The sequence below is a fragment of the Balearica regulorum genome, chromosome 25 (genome assembly GCF_011004875.1).
Source record: "Balearica regulorum gibbericeps isolate bBalReg1 chromosome 25, bBalReg1.pri, whole genome shotgun sequence".
Taxonomy (NCBI): domain Eukaryota; kingdom Metazoa; phylum Chordata; class Aves; order Gruiformes; family Gruidae; genus Balearica; species Balearica regulorum.
In genome coordinates, this window is record NC_046208.1 from 784,405 (window position 1) to 801,303 (window position 16,899).

General features: G+C 37.9%; 2 protein-coding genes across 5 annotated transcripts in view; both read right to left on the reverse strand.

Moving 5' to 3' along the window:
- The window catches only part of SYCP1 (synaptonemal complex protein 1), a 30,148-nt gene extending 28,928 nt beyond the window's left edge, over window positions 1-1,220 (reverse strand). Inside the window, exon 1 of the mRNA XM_010311084.2 lies at window positions 909-1,220. Within this exon, the coding sequence (XP_010309386.2) occupies window positions 909-1,220 (312 nt within the window). The remainder of the gene's footprint in view (window positions 1-908) is intronic.
- On the reverse strand, window positions 241-12,617 carry LOC104630566 (bile acid receptor). Of its 4 annotated transcripts, none has more exons than XM_075775675.1 (11): window positions 12,359-12,617; window positions 7,656-7,784; window positions 6,101-6,466; window positions 5,327-5,467; window positions 4,562-4,701; window positions 4,369-4,473; window positions 4,172-4,271; window positions 2,901-3,029; window positions 2,251-2,370; window positions 1,711-1,824; window positions 241-1,481 (listed from the first exon to the last, which is right to left on the reverse strand). In XM_075775675.1, exons 2-11 carry the CDS (start codon window positions 7,744-7,746, stop codon window positions 1,243-1,245), a joined length of 1,545 nt encoding a protein of 514 aa, XP_075631790.1. In that variant the 5' UTR covers window positions 7,747-7,784; window positions 12,359-12,617; the 3' UTR covers window positions 241-1,242. The 4 variants fall into 4 exon arrangements, 3 of the variants coding, with proteins under 3 accessions (XP_075631790.1, XP_075631791.1, XP_075631792.1); XM_075775676.1 differs by lacking the exon at window positions 12,359-12,617 and adding an exon at window positions 9,242-9,388; XR_012838898.1 differs by having other exon boundaries at window positions 1,347-1,481; window positions 1,711-1,781.
- Window positions 12,618-16,899: the final 4,282 nt, after the last annotated feature.

Here is a 16,899-nt window from a genome sequence, read left to right on the forward strand (position 1 = left end):
CAAATCAACTACCTACAATTTTCAAAGCCCAAGGTATTGGTAATGGCTTTGGAAGTCTCCTGCTTGCTTCTTACTTCACAGTGCTTTTCAAACTGCCAGTCTTTTGTAGTTTGTTTTATAGGCTACACTGCGGTCAAAGTGGAAGCTTTTGATGACAAGAACTTATTAGCTACTGCATAACTGTACACAGTTGCATGGTACAGGACTCATTAGCCAAAATGATTTTTTTCAAGTCCAGTATTTGTTACTTATTTGTTGCTTTATTCCCAAGAGTACTCCTAAAACACATTTTATTATGTTTTAACACGAAGATTTTGCTTCACAAAGTGTTTTAGAAGTCATAGAAATTTGTAATCTAAACATATTTCATAAGGAGCCTCAACATGAAAAAATACCTTGTTGAATCCACATAATTTAGAGCGTATCAACAGAACATTTTCACTGCACACTTGATCTGGTGGGACCAATAAATCAAACCCAGTAAGGGTATCTGAGTGGTGTACTTTCCACTTACTGTTCTGAATTACCCACATCAAACATGCATTTATCATTGGCAGTGTACAGTTCAAATACATAGCAGATGCTGCAGAAGATGATTCTCTTCAGTTTTGATAGAAAACAGTAAAAGTCTTTGAAATTAAAACTTAAGATGTTCCCCTCCAGCACCAATCTTTAACAGTTTGCAGAAAAATGAGTTCAGCGCACACGCTTTCACGCATATCTACACATGTGCTTACCGGGACGGAGGTTCAGGACTTTGCTTGGGGACTGCCCGGGAGAACCATTCCCCCCCTCCGTGTCCCCTTGGAAGGGGCCCTGCGCCCTGTCACCCCTCTCGCCCCGCCGGCCTCTCGTTAGCCGTCGCCTCCAGAGCAACATAACACAAGGCAGGCGGCAGGACCATTTACCTGACACAGCCCCGTTGCCCGAGCGCTCGTCTGAGGTTTGACTGCAGACACCTGACCACCGCTGAGGCGCGGCGGCACGAACAATTTAAACGGCTTTTCTTTTTCCATGGCCTCGGAGAAAAGGGCGGGTCTCAGAGCCAGCACCTCATGACGGGGCACGCTAACACCCCGAACTCGCCGGCTGCTGAGGGAGGACAAAAAGGCGGGAAGCAGAAGCGCGCGATCGAGGCGGGAAGGGAGGCGTCCGGCGCGGCGCGCGCTGGCCGCAGTAGCGGTACTTGAGGCGATCGCGGTTCTGCTGCGGCGCCGCATCGCCGCCAACGGTCGGCGTCGCTTAGTGCAGATCCCAGATCTCGCAGAGCAGGGAGGTCAGCCTGGGGTCCTTTGTTCTCCATGTCACCAGCACCTCCGCGTGGGTGTGGTTGAGGGTGCGCAGTTCCGTGAGGCGCCCGATAAGGCGGGCGAAATGCTGAGGGTCCTCGGGGTGGTGGATCTTCGAGTACTTGTAGAGGATACCCAGGAGCGGCTCCTGCAGCTCTTCTACGTGCCGCTTGTTCCTCAGGAGCGGGCGGTCTGGGGGAGCGCGGCGGGAGAGCGCGGTTAGCGGGCGGGGGAGCTGCGGAAGCGGGCGGGAGCGCGGCGGGAGCATGCGGGGCCGTTGGGCGGGCGGGAGCGCGGAGAGGGACCGGGCGGGAGCGCGGAGCGCTGCCGCACCTGAGGGCTCGATGGGCCGAGGCCGGCAGCGCCTGGGGCGAGCGAGAGCTCGTTGGAACGCGCAACAGCTAGTCGCCTCCCAGTTTACCTGAAAAAAACACAGTTGTTGCTACAAGCAGGGCGTATTCGGTCTCAGTCACTTTCAGTTCCCCCATACTTCTGTAGAAGTAAAACAGTGCGGTAATAAACTCCTCGGTTATACCTTAAAAACGAAACAAAATAATCAGAATGTTATTTCCATGCAGAAACAGGTGCTGCTATTACCAATCATCTTTGTCCTAATCTTTTAAGGCTCCTGCTTGTTCCATTGCATGAAATTGTTTTCACAAAGTTTGCTAACTATGTTAGTAGCTAAAGTAGTAACAACAGTTGTATTGAAGTTGTATTGTGGAGCTTTTGATGAATATAGGTCGAGGCTTTATCCTGGGATACAAGCAAACATGAACACCACCTCTTCCTTCCGTGAGGATGTAGTGCCTGAGTGTGTAACAGAGCAGCTGGAGGGAGGGCAGAGGAAGAGAAGAGCATGAGCAGTGGTCGCACCACCACTGTTGCTCAGTGTGATTTAAGAGCAGGGCCAGGAAAGCAAAAAATACCCAAGTATTTTGATTCTGAGACCTCCCGTTACCTGTGGTTGTAGTGGAAGTTGGACTCTCTTCATTGTGAGACATTTCCATGGAATAAATGTGGGTTTTATCAGGGTTTTGAACATGACAACATGTCCCATGATCAGAAAGTCTTACATGATCTGGAACGAGAGAAATGACAGTTCCCAGCCAAGCTTAATAGGACTTTAAATATTTGTCTGCATCTGCTTTGTAGATATATACCTGAAAATGTGTGAATTTTTCCCAGACCCATGCAGGCAGAAAAAATTGTTCTTTTTGGCATCCAGCACCAAGGTCGTTTGTTGCATTATTGTTGGTCAGAGTCTCTTGTGTTAAACTTGACACAATATATATGTCATTAATATAGCTAATATAATCCATCCACCCCACAATTTTTGCAAACACCGGAAAATGTTGCTCTTTGTTTGGAACCAATGGGAGGAAAACAGAGGTCCAGTTTTTATTTTTTTTAATTTCTAATTTTTTTTGTATGCTCTTTGGAAAAAAAAAGCCTATAGAATGTATATAGGCATTAACAGTACTATTCTAAGCACCACTATGCTTGAATAGGAACTTATTTGAGATTAAGTCAGTTAAAATGAGTAGAAGCTGTTTCAAAATGGTGGAACCTCCTATGGGTATTAATAGAAAGCTTGTTAGTCAAACTTACTTTCACTTGTTGATGGTTGGCATTCACTGATTCTTTGGTTATATATTTGGGCTGAACGCAAAAACATTGCCTCGACTGTTGACCCTTTTAGCAGGGCTATCTGATCTTCACTAGCTAAACTTTCAAATCCTGCAGAGAAAGATAAATGTTAAGAACCAAGGAAGGCTGTGGCTGCCTTCAAGCCCCTAATGTGAGTTGATAAAATGATTTTTTTTTTTTTAATAAATGCCTTCACTGGAAAGGAGGAGCCATAGTTAAAAGAGGCATGTACCAAAGACTGTTGGGGTCTTTCTTGCTAGTTTGCAGATTAGACCAAAAAACAAAACAAACAAACAAACAAAAAAAAGGTGCAGTTGTCAGTGTCCAGTGTTAGAAGATTCACAGGAAGGTAGAAGTAAAAATTTTGGGACTAAGCAAGACTTTATGGAAAATTTCTTCCTACTATTTGATATATAGCACATGGCATAATACCTTATAAATTTGCTACATTGCTTAGTGACTGTGGATATTCTCCTTATTCATTGGTATCTCATCTTTTTAAAAACTGTGTTAATCTTTTGACAAACTCATTATCTGCACCTACAATTCAAAAGCAAAGGAACTTCACTGACACTTTTCTTAATCCTCATCAAAGCAGGATATGCAACATCAGTAAACAAACAGTTCATCCATTCTTTCAGATCTGTTCCACAGTAGTACTAAATTACATCAACTATCTATTTTCAACATATTAATTGACTTTTGTCAGTAAGTTTTACAACTTAAAGTGTAATTAAAAAAAAAATCACCCTCCTTGTCAAATGTTATTTTGTTCAACTTTACATTGAAATGCAGTGAATTTAATTGCATGTTCCCTTGTACTTTATTAAAGGAAAATATTTCCTTTGAAGGAACATTTTATTTTTTTTCTTTGACTATAATAAATTGCAAACTGAACTGGATTTCAGAGAATGTGTTGAAATAGTAATTCACTCAAGGTGCTATTTTGAAGTCCATGTACGTTCAGCAAATGTCTCTACTCCGTGTCAGAAATGGAAAAGAAATCTAATCATAGCAAGCTTTTGAAGTGAATGTTTCTAACTTGTTCTGATTACAAGTAAGTGGTAACCCTGATCATTAGAGTTGGAAGATAAAAGAGTCAGTTGAATGAGAGTCTTCTTAAAGTCTGTATTTTTCCTGGATTCATGCCATCAGTATGGTTTCTGCCTCTTAAAAAAAAAAAAAAAAAAGGTCATGCTATTCTGCAACATTTCCCAAAGGAAGGAACTTACCTGGAAGTCTTTTTGTGAAATCCACTAACACTTGTACATGGACAACTGCTGTCTCAGAGAGACGGAGAAAACTTTCCTCAGGACTTGCAGTTTCTTGTAGCTGCATGAGAGAGCATTTAGACATCTGATATAACCAAGATACAGTGCTTAGGATAAGAACAACTTAGCAATGCAAGCTAATTGTTCTGTATACTTACAAACTTCTTTGCTTCCTCAAGAGGAATTGTGTATTTTTGGTGTGCTGCTACAATGTGGTCAAGAAGCTGATGTTCCCCTGGAGTAAGTTCCATCTTCTCTGGGATCTGTTAAAAAATCAATCAATCCAGTGACAATGACTTGGGGCAAAAATAAATTATAAAAAGAGATATTTTAAATAGAAAAATATCCCACTTTTCCAGATCTTGTTGTAGATGATACGTGCTTACTATTCAGTCCCTCATCTTCCAATTTTACGTTGCAAACAAAACTGCTCTTCTGTTTGAAATTCTTCCTGAGTCGTTTTGACTTGCACTGTACTTCAGTCAGCAAACCTGTGAGGCATGGAAATGTGTATCAATATGTATATTTTCAAATTATTACAATTTCCAGTCTTCATTTTTATTATTATTGATAACGTGTTTTGCATCACAGGAGCTGTCACCCAAGGAACTATGCTTCCTAGAGAATATGGCAATGAGTTATTCATTAGGCGAGTTAAGTGTTCAGTATCCACCAAACGCCTGAGTGTTGGCAATCTTCTTAAGTTATCTTGCTTGCGGCTCTGTGACAAACAAGCGTGAGAATTTTTTATGAAAAACTATTGTGCAGGCTTTTTTATTTTTTAATTTTTTCCAAACACAAAAGCACATCTGAGATGCTTACTGCTGTCCTGTCAAGGTTCAGGATATTTAGCTGTTTCTTGTTAGTACTTTCTTTTTTTTTCTTGTAACGTCTTTGAACAGCAGTCGTCTTAATTTCAGGAGGTACTTCCTAAGCATCGATGGTTTCTGCAGATGAGGATGCTACAGGTGCTACAGACTCCAAAGTTAAATTTTCCTACAGATAAATTAAGTTTAGACCAATACCATTTAGCTTTAATGAGGAGAAGGCATTGACTTTGGAAAAGGTTTCATCACAGTTCATTAGTCAAGTAGCCAGCCTGGAAGGAGCACTTACATTCTGCTAGCATTCCCACAGCTTTACACTTCTTCAAGCGACATTCCTGACACTTCCTTCGCATGTACATGTCCATTTCGCAATGGCCACCATTCTTGCATCGATATACTGCGTTTTTCGTTATGCTACGTCGAAAGAAGCCTGAAGACAAGAATCAGGTTATGACTGAAGGAATCTAAGGAGCTTTATCTCGTAACAATTTAACAAAGTAAAGTCTCTTTTGGGTTTGTTTGGTTTTTTTGTTGTTTGGGTTCTTTTACAATGGAAACATTAACTTGATTTTAAATTTGCTTTTTAACAACATAGTTATGTCTTGTTCTTTCTGACTAATACTAATCACTGTTTTTCTTACCTGATGAAGACAAGTCCCATTTAGCAAGTTAAAATCTAAGTAGCAAGTAATTATTACTTGTTTTCATTTAATTTTAATAATAAGTAAAGTTAATAACACTGAAGTAAATCGATAATAAACAGTCATGAGAAAATCAACACCTGCTTAAAGAGACACTATTCTAGTGAATAATCAATGCAAAAATCAGTTGCATGAAATGCTCATATTGAATACACACTGTGAAAGCGTTTCTTCAAAAATTATAAAATGTGAATCTGGAGTTAGACAAAGGGTTCCTTAGACAAATTACAATCCTCTGTAGAAATGTCCACTTAAAAAAATAATGAAATCTGTTTGCTTAAATCACAGATGTGGAACATCATTGAGTTGAGCTCTGTGGGACCACCGTCCTGGGTAAGACAGAGATCAGCCTCTTCTCCTACCTTTACAGCCTTCACAGGTAAGTGCGTTGTAGTGATAACCTGAGGCCTTGTCACCACACACCACACACAGCTCCTCCTGTCCCTTCAGCCTCAAAGAAGAGTGGTTTAATCTTGGCCGTTTTAGTCCTTGGTATCCACCGTCATCAATGTGGGGAGACATGAACGGGGGTTTGCTTAATTCACAGCTGCTGATGATATACTGCCCATCGCTGTACTGAGCATCCAGGCTGTATGTGCTGTACTGGGACTGAGAAGGTTGTGACTGTAATACTGGAGGAGGAATTTGCACAGCCGAGTATTGGCAGTAAGGGGCAGTCTGAAAATCAGTGTCTTGTAGCTGATAGTTGATGTGCTCCGGTAAAACATCTAGATACAGAAGAAATTGAAAAGGAAATAAAAACCTGAACAATATCTTGACATCAGCTACTTGAAAGCTTTACAATGTTTTGTAGATCAAATATTTAATCATAAATATTAGAGGAACACATTTTCAGAAAGCCAGTCTGACACATTCTTTTTAAATGTGCTACCTGTAGTGTTTTTAAGTAAAATCTTAGATTTAGTGAAAATGGCTTGGTAACAGTTTGGGCAACGTCATGTGGGTACCACTGAAATCTTGTTAGTGTGTAATTGAGTATCACTTGCAACTGATGATATAGCTGCCTTTTGATTTTACACTTAAAGGTTGTTTTTATTGGTTGTCCACATTACAGAAGAATATTTTCCCATAAGTCAGTCAATTTGTTAATGAGTGAAATGTTTCTTAGTCATATATATTTCAGGCATAATTTTGAAAATGTCACACAAGAGTCTGACAAAGATGGTCTAGAAATTATAGAGTGGTAAAAAGTACTGTGACAGGAGTCATTAAGTTGAAATTCAGTAGAGTAAAAAGCAGAGGCTTGTTTGGTATTTTTCCACATATAATCCTTTATAGTTATGAAATTTTATTTCAGCAAAATGTATGTACAGAATTATGAAGACAGCTTCTTCCTGCCTGTCTGCAGAGTTTTAATTTTATCCAGCCCCCTTAAATGTACACAGCTGTAATGAAGAAAGCTTATGCAACATGCATCATGTTTCATTCTTCCTTTAGGATTGTTCAAATCTCTGTAAAAACAAATTGGAAAGTTGTAGGGTCTTTTTAAGCAGTTTGGTGGTCTTTTCCTTTTTAATAGACTTTGGGTCTTGCTTTTACTCATCCAGAATCAAATTCGTTATTGCAATTATAGTTGTATAGAATAACTATTATCTATTTCTAATGTATCTGGAATACTGTAATAAAACCTGTATCTTCTTCATGCAAGTCAAAGGGAGACAGCACCAGTAATGTTTGTATGAAATGATCAGCCAGCATAATCACACTGTGTACAAAAATCTATATGAGCACATGCTAATATATTTCAAAACTTTTTCAGTATGGGCTTGATAGTCAAATGCGTAGCTTCTAAGGGCTTGTAAAGATAAAATAAAATGAAGAAAATAACGGGAATTTCCCTGGGTGTTCATTTTACTATACTGCTTTTTCATAATATAAATATTTTGCCTTACTCACCATAATACTGTATGGGCTCAGGAAGACAATACCCATCCGGTACAGTGACAAATGTATTTGCCATATTCTCCTCCCAACTGCAGTGTTTCATTCACTTTGCTATATGTGATAGACTTTTAAGAAGGCAACCTAGAGAAATGGAAAAGTAAGAGAAACATCATGTGAGAGAGAATTGCAGGGTAGGTTTAGTTACAGAGCCAAACCCAGAAAACTCCAGAATATGAAACAGGTTGCAGATCATAAGAAAATCAGAGGTATGTGCAAAGTCACATAATATTTTCAGTGAGGCTGCAAAACACTTGATTGTCCTAATAGTATGGATTTGGGACAGAGTCCATTCCTAACTTTCCAAGTTATGGTTAGAACTGTTTTGCTCCTAATTTTACACAAAACCATGTGGAGGAGTCAGACTAACCATTGGTAAATTCTCTAGTTGAGGAAGAGATTAAAAGGAGCTTCACTGGATAGAAAAAAACTTGCTTTTGGAATGAGTTAGGGCATTTGCACTAATATAGATGTGGTGGATGTTCTGTTTCTGCACAAAGACGGGCTTTTAGTGAATTTGTTTCATTCACTTTTTATGCAAATTTGAAGCAAGTAAATACAAGAAAATAGCCTGGAAAGGCCAGCATAGAATATCTCTTCTTCCCAATGTAAATACTCTTTTATGCAGTAAAACTCAGCTTTGCCTCACTTAAGCACTGCCTAATTTCCATTAGGTTTCAAATTTAATAGCCTGTATTTCTTTAAAAGTATAAAGCATCCTGTGAAGACCAGAAAAATCAATCTCATATAGGATCTGTAGCCCTCTAGAGAGCTTTTCTCTGTCCCTTGATTGTTGAAGGAGCATGGGCTCCTGGTTGGATGCTTTGACATTCACTGTAACAAACTGTACTGAGAGCTCACAGTGACACGGTTGGTGCAGAGCAGCTGTTATGCTTTGAGATGAAAGCTCACCTTATTTTTCAGTAATATTTCACTTTAAAGAGAAGTTCTGAAAAAGTGTGTTCTGAAAATTCTTAAAAGAGTTTTAGAAAAAAAAAAGAATGTCTTTATGGACACTAGCATAAGCTCGTTTTGAGTTTACGTATGTGTATAGACAATCTCTGGTATTACTTAGCAATTAAGTGGTCATGGAGTGGCCATTAGAGAAGTAAGTAGGAAATATTTTCCTTGCCCCCTTGTCCCTCTGTATGTGTGGAATGTATGAGAGCGTTGCTGGTTAAAAGTATGTTGTATGTGATGCCCATTGAGTAAGGACTTGACCAGACAATTTGCCAGTGAATTATTCATAGGCTCTCTCTGAGCAGACAGGAAAGACGGAAAAGATGAAAAAGGCTAGTAAATATTTGGAAAGTATAGCAAACCAAACTCCTACATGTGCAACAGGATTCTCTGTATATGCCTCTTGCAGAATTTAGAGCAAATAGGATTTAAAGATCTTCCTTGAAAGACTCACGTGTTGGGGTTTTTTTGCAATACCTATACCTAGCTACAGCTGAGAAAATAAATATATCATTTCAGAGAATCTGAATTGAAGTCATGTCTTGAAAGACACACATCCCTTCCCCCAAAACTGGACATACCTTTGGGACTGAACACTCTCTCTTCATGTTGTCAGCAGAAGGTGAAAAGATGCAGTGAGGCTGGAATGCTGATTTTTTTGTTATCTCTGCTAGTAAATATTTGTTTGAAAGAGAAATGACTCACTGAATCATGAGGTCCTTATCAGTTAGATCAATTTGGCTGGGCAAAGTCTACATTTTTCCAAAAAAATGTGTATTTGCTGAAGAAATGTGTTACTGGATTCCAGTAGTTTCTTTAAATAAAAATAATGAAAGAATAGAAGCTAAAATAAAATTACACAGATCCAGTCTGATAAAAATATTATGTTGTGGTATGAAGTACATACTACCAAATACGAGGTGGTCAGTTGATTAAACATTCTAAATCTTGGAAGCGGACTTTCATTAGGCAAAGTTTCCTCAACTTTGGTATTGTATGAGAATGGATTTGAGGATTTAGCCCTTTGTACTGATTTTTAAGCCTAATGAAAGTTGTAAGTTGCAAGGACAGAATTCCCAGTTTAGAATGAGACTTTGTAAATTGAAACTCTTAAATCAAGAGAATGTTATGTTACAGTATCAATAGTAAATCCAGTGGTTATGTGAAGAATGCTATACTCTCTTGACATGAGACTTATGGTCATGCCTGGGCACGACTGTTAACTGTTTCATTTTATGACACTTGAGAATTAAGCCTTAACAAGCTTGTTCTGATATAAAATAGCATTGGGCTTTTTAAAACAAAAAATACAAAGAACAGAATAAAATGTGTAAGGAAGGAACTTAATTCTCTAGGACAGGAAAGTTTTGATTATTTGTAAGATTGACTGTCACAGCATGTGTTACAACCTCTGCCTCACCCTTTATATTTTTTTTTTTATTTTTTTAGTCAGTCAGCCGTAGGGAAGCCTCCTCTAAACTTTAGGAGTTGCTGAAATTTCATGATGCATTACATGCTGGTCTCTCAAAAGTTCAGTAGCCATCCATAATCTCTCACACCTCCTGGGAGTGAACCATAATCTAAAGGACACTTCTTCAGCCCACACATACATTCATTAACCCTTTGCCATGCAGGCAAGTAAATTCTGCATGCGCACAAAGCTTAGCTACAGACTGAAACTGTGGAATCCTTGGCAGAATGCAGCATACGTGTCCAACTGTAATTTTCAAAACATAGTAACTTGGACAAAGATGAAATAAGATTGGAGTAAGAGGTTTGGGTTTGAGATGGTTATAGTCATGCCATTCCCAAACCAAAATAATTCTGTGCCCTTTTTTCTCTTTTCTGCGTACTCAAAATATAGCCATACTTTTGTGTATGTGTGCTTTAAGAACGAAGCAAAAAAAGAAATATATTCCCAGAGATGATGCATAAAGGTCTTTAGCCTAAAAAGTGGGAATAACTGAAAACAAAAGAAGATGAATTTTTAAATAACTTGTTTCATAGAATCACAAGCAGTAACACAGTTAGGATGAAAGTCTTTAGTCCTTAGTCAGACATACTGACCTGAAAGAAAATTTTGTCTGCATAAAGGCACATGCTGTGTCCTGCTTTTCCTTCTTCTCAGTTACTTCTGAGGTGCTATTTCTGCTGGGTATTTTCATGTGTGAAATCCTGATCAGTTGGGGGGATGTTTGTTTGTTTTTAATTTAAAAAGCCTCTACAAGCAGGAGAATTTATTTTATTTTTTTTTCCATAAGAAGATGTGACCTAGACTCTAGGTTGTTTAAGGACATTTGAAAACGTTGTACTTTTACAGCCTTAGTTTTGACAGTAATCAGTCTATTGAACTAATAATGTTCAATATAAACTGGAATGTATGTTGATTCAAGGGGTCAGTTATCCATCTAATACAGAAATTCAGCAACACTCAGTTATTAGTCCTAACTGAAAGACTTCTCAATTTATCAAAAATGGAAGTCATTAAAGAAAAAAAAAGCCATTAATTGATAAAAGTAAAGTAGAATCACAAAGCAGTCACTTAACAGAATGTACATGTTCAGACTAGAATACATACTGTACATTGATTTATTGTTATTTATGGTGAAAGATGTTGGGTTTATATCATTTTTATTGCTATAAAATACCATATAATAAAGTAACAATCAACTTATATTATTAAATTTATTAAGATGTGAAACATTCTTCTTGTAGAAGAGGCTCCAGGGAGCTCTGTAGGAGGTATGTATTGACAGTACTTTAACTGTAAATATTTTGACAGTTGAGTCATAGGGAAATTTCTTGTTTACAGGGAATTTTAGGAACTCAAGCTGAAGGTCTTCAACATTTATTTAACACACCTTGTGGCATGTTAATGACCATGTAGTGGAACTAGATAGCACATTTCAATTTCGGTGTTAATCACTGTACTTTTTTTGCTTCTGGAACGCATAGGTTAATTTTTTTAATTTGTGAAATTTAAACCAAAAAATGAAAGAAAAAAAAATAACTGAGCACAATCAGTGGTAACTATGTGCGATGCCAGGTGATATATTCCGTTTCACTCAAGCAATTCAGTAATCACTGATTACTGTAATTAAAGAATGATTTTGCAGGGGAAGTTGTAGGATCACTCAATTGTTCCTAAATGCAGCTTATATGCATTATTAAGGTTTTATCTGTTTCTCCCAGTTTTATTGTGCCAAGAAGCTCCCCAAAGCTGCTGTTTGAAGAAATCCCGCTTCTCATTAAATGTGTTCCTTCTTTGTCATATAATAGCCATAATAGGAATTGGCTTGTTTCACTAATGGACTGTGGTGCAATTACTTGAAATCTTCCTTTGGAATTGTTACCCCACGAATAATTATTTTAAAGGTATCATTTTTATACATTGTAATATAAGTGGTTGTTTGAAACTTAAACTTTTCCAGGTACTTTGGGGAAGGGAAAACAATTGAATTCCACTTCATTCTGTATGAAGTACTGTTGGAAAAAATTCTTGGCAATAGGATACCAAATGAAAAAGTGCATGTTTTCTGTTTGTATTTAGTCACCATTTAAAAAGAAAGGAAAAAAAGGGGGGGGGGAAGGGAGAAAAAAGTCCGATGCCTGAAATATTTTCACATGGCAAATTGATTTATGGCTAGAGCAACAATTTATAATCCCAGAGCATTCAGAGAAGTAAATGCAATACTCACAGTAGTTCCAGAGAGTTTCTTGCTTCCAGAGTTGAGTCCGCTGGGCTGTAGCACTGATCCTAACTCTGAGTCCAGCTGGAGCAAACTGGGCCTTTTCCCTATTTATCAGTTTCTGTGCACACACCAGGCTCCAGACACTCCGCAGAGCAATGCTACAGCTCTGAGACACAAACTTCCCACACAGCCTCTTCTGGGGTCGAAGCAAGGGCAGCTGCAAGTCCACATAAATCAAATAATAACTGGGTCATCAGGGACAGAGGCCATGGGGACCCTCACGTCACTGCTTCCCAGAGTTCTCCCTGTCCGATTACTAAATATTCTGCTTTCTTGGTAGAATTTAAAATTCTCCCATTTTGATTGCTTAACATGGACATGTCTGAGTGTTAATGGATAATATTAATTTCCTGGGCAGAGAAAACATTGCAATAGTATTATTTGGAGATATCTACCTGACATAATAATTGAATTTGGAAACACTTGATTAGGCCAGTATCTCCAAACACAAAACACTTACCTTGTTCTCCCTATTCTAATTCTGACATATATGTGTTGATACAGCACACACAGGGTTCCTGCATGCCCCCATAATAGACAGTGATTGTTAGCAACTCTTGTTGCCACTAACTTTGCAAATTTTCATTCTTAAAGTATTGCCATTATTAATAATTTCTAATAAGTTAATTATTACAATGTGAGGTTTTCGTAATTTCCTAGATACAAGATGTGATCTTTTGGATAGGGCATTTTCTTGTTTGGTATCGTGTCAGTACACTTGCTCCCTAACGTGATACACAGCAGGTTGCAAAGGAGGTCACTTTTTCTTCTGTGTAAGGGCAATTCTCGACTTAACGTCAGGAAAAAATGGTTCTGTTGTATACTGTTGTATACATGGATGGCAAAAAGAAAAACTCATTTCCTGTTGGTTATCTTACTGCAAAGTCACTTAAAATAGTCTTTAGGGACAATAGGTTTTCACAGATCTGTGGCACAATACACAGCAAACTGATATTACCCTTCAAAGGAGAGTCGTATTTGTATTCCATAGGCTCCACAGAACAGCATGCTTCTTATTTCCATGTAGTTTGGCACCATTTAGGAATCTGTTAGTCTTTGGAGGTGGAATGGTTGAGTCTGGCTTTCAAGAACAAAAAAGATTGACTCACAGATGTTGTTTGAGAGCATCTTATGGTGGGTTTTTGAGCTTTCAAATGCTCTGCATTGATAATGTGTGGTGACAGAGGGTTGGAATGCATAGGTTGTGCAGTAGAGACAAAGATAATGATCTTGTAAGTTTAATTATGATCAGCATTTGCCTTTCCAGTAAAAGCAGCCTTATACAGCAACTTACTAGGATGTCAAAAAAACCTTCAGTGCTAAAAATGAAGAATTTACAATTGTTAGAACTAAGATTATTTTTTTTCGTAGCAGCATCTCTTTCACGTATACCATTGGCTTTTTCATCCAGCTTTTCAGCCTTTCTCATGAAAGTTGGAAAAACGAGCGGAGGTTTATGAAATACTACCTTTAGCTTTTAAATACTACTGACTTTTTTTTTTTTCTTAGTACTTTTTCTCATAGAAAATACCTTACTGGTAAGCTGTCCAAATGTACAAAGTCTGAAGCCCAGGTTTTTAGAAGGTATCTAATCCCCATTCTGTTCAGTGTTGTAAAACCTAGTGGATTCAGAGTAAATTCAATTTCTAAGATAAATATATAAGAACCTAAAACTTAGTTGGTAGTACAAATTAACCGCACTGCCACATTATTAGCCCATAGTCCTTTACTCCAACCCACATGCTATCTTCATAGCTGTGGTAATAAAACTATTTTGCATAGTCATGCAGTGATTCAGACCAGGTGACTGGTCCATATTAAATACATATAATTGCATTATTTTAACAGATCACTTCTCCTATTCAAGCATGACAATAAAAATGGGAGACCTGAGAGCCCACTTGAGTTGCGTGAAGAACTGCTGCAAAGAAGAGGAAAATAAACTGTTTTCCATGCCTGTAAAGAATCAAGAAATGAAAAGCTTATTTAGGAGTAAGGAAGATTTAAATTAGATACTAGAGAAGGCAATTATGGTGGTAAAAATAGCACTGGAATAAATTGCCTATACAATCTTCATCACTGGATGTTTTGAAGGTCAGTTTGGGCTACCTGATAGAATTTAGGAATTGTTCTGAGTTACTTTGATCTGTAAAGGAGGAGAGAGGACTTTTGAGATCTCCTCCAGCTCTATTTTCTGTTATTTATCCTTACATGTGTCAGTTTTGTAAAACACTGATAAAGTCTCTGATCAGTAACATGCCTAGTGCCATTTTAATGGACAAAGGAAATAATGATATACTTCAAGCAGGCTTTACTTAGAGGGGAGTAAGCAAAGTGTTACTCACAGATGCAGCCTGAAAATAATAGCAAAAAAGTTCATGTCATTAGCCAAAATCTAGAAGTGCCACTGAAGTGCAGAATAAGGGACATGCATGTTTTCCATAGAAAATAATCAGATCGGATGACATCAGTCTGATCTGCACACCTTGTGTTGCACTGCTTCTGCAGCCTCCTTTCCGTCATTAGTGTAATCTCTGAACTTCTGTGCAATCTAATCTACATAGAATGTCTGCCTTTATGCAGTTAGGTCTAAGAATTTGATGAGTGCTGAAACTGCAGATCAAGAAAGAGCTTCCCTAGATCGATACCTGTTGAGAGAATTCATTTTCAAGCTAAGCAGAATTCTTTGTTCATCTGAACTAGAGATTCTAGATCACTGTAACTTGTTTGGTATTGGAATAGTTAAAGGAAATCATATCTACTCCAGCTGGATCTTCTCTACATAACTGACCCATTCGACTTGATCTGGTATTGGATTGTTTACGTAACTTCAGTAATTAACCACTATCAGCCTCATTAATGAAACATAAACCACCTCTTCTGCTCATTTATAAAGCATTTGTCAAACAAAACTTGAACAAAGGGCAGAATCTCAGCAAAGTAACAGTCCTTCAAAAGCTACTGAGACTCTGACTAGAAGTCATTACGGTCACTTTGTTGTTGTTTTTCAGTAAAAATGAAACAGAAGTGATGGCATTGTCTATTGCTTTTGGCTAACTTTTCACAAAAACATCTGAGATCTGTCACATGAGGGCAATGATGCCTGGACAACTATTTTGGCCATTTCAGTACAAAATACTGATGTTCCAGCTCATTACTGTAAATCATTAAATGATGAAAGCAAGAGTCAAAATACTAAACAATTGGGAGCCTTTGGAAAACTAATTGCTAATTACAGTAATTGTCGTTATATGCGAGTTAAAGGTTATATTGAAATATAGATTATTTCATTATAGGATTAATTAATTCTGTCAGTAAATTGTTCTGAACAATATTAAAGAAAGTTGAGTATTAACAATAAAGCTTATATATTAAAATGATCTAACTTAATCTTTACCTATTTTTGTTTTAGAGAAATAAAGTGTTGTAGAGGCATAAAATATACTGGCAGACAAATATATGCCAAATATTATGTGTTCTGAGAGCTACTTGCATTTGCAATTTGTTAAGGAACGCAGGGGGAAAACTGCAAGTTTTCTGTTCATCCTCTTTTCTGGATTATTAATCTTCAAAAGGTGCGGTGGTCCTGACACTGTTAGGATTTTCTGTATGGCATGGATGAACTTACGCCCTGGGTGAGAAATGGCACAAAACCTCGTGACTCACATTTTTGCATGTTGGTGTTATCTTGTACTCCTGACACTCAACGGAGAGAGTGATTTAATTAATGGGATGTGTAGCTGTTGTATGTGGTGGTTTTGATTGTTGGATCACATATTCCAAGATAGTATCAGGTCTGGGAGCTACAGTAGTAGGAAATTGTCCCTTTCGTTGTATTCAGCACATTCACCGACAGTTTGGGTGCAAAACTTGAGGATGGGCAAAGGAAGCTTGTGTGGGAATGGTGCTAAACTGTATATAGGCATTAGTTATGAGGAGGGTTGCAAAGAACAGAAGAGGTATGGAATTGTCTGTCAAAGATGACTTGGTTTGTTTTATGTTGTTATTTGCCTAAAATGTAACTAACCTAGAATTTTGAGAAACCTGCGTGTTTTGTTGTCATTAATTACCTATTTTGCCTGCAGCAGAGAGAACCTTGGTTGGTTCACTTGAAGCTTAAGAATGTGAGTGCATGCATGTATGGCCTCTGTTGGATGAGGCCCCAGCCAGACTGAAGTATTTAAGATCCAATGTAATACTTCTAATAATGAAACAAAACATTAAAAAAAGATACTATTTGTACTACAGGTTCACCCAGTACTTCCCCTCTTCTGTAGGTTTTAAACATGTACTCATTTTTGTGGCTTTAAGCAACAAGGTTTGTGTGTCATTTCCTTTGAGCACTGGTTTGCAAAACTTTTATCTTTCCTACATGTAGCTTTTTAAAGCAGTACAGTTATTTGCAAAAATTGAAGAGAAATAGTCTTTACAGATCAAAACTATATGTTTTAGCAGAGGAATGAGACTAGCCAGGGAAATTTCATCAG

Excerpts from the sequence above, each read along its gene's own strand:
- LOC104630566 (XM_075775675.1), bottom strand. The coding sequence starts at position 7,746 with ATGAAACACTGCAGTTGGGAGGAGAATATGGCAAATACATTTGTCACT. Across the intron at positions 6,467-7,655 it reads TGAGCCCATACAGTATTATG|ATGTTTTACCGGAGCACATC; the intron begins GTGAGTAAGGCA and ends TTCTGTATCTAG. Across the intron at positions 4,702-5,326 it reads TGTGGGAATGCTAGCAGAAT|GTTTGCTGACTGAAGTACAG; the intron begins GTAAGTGCTCCT and ends CATGCCTCACAG.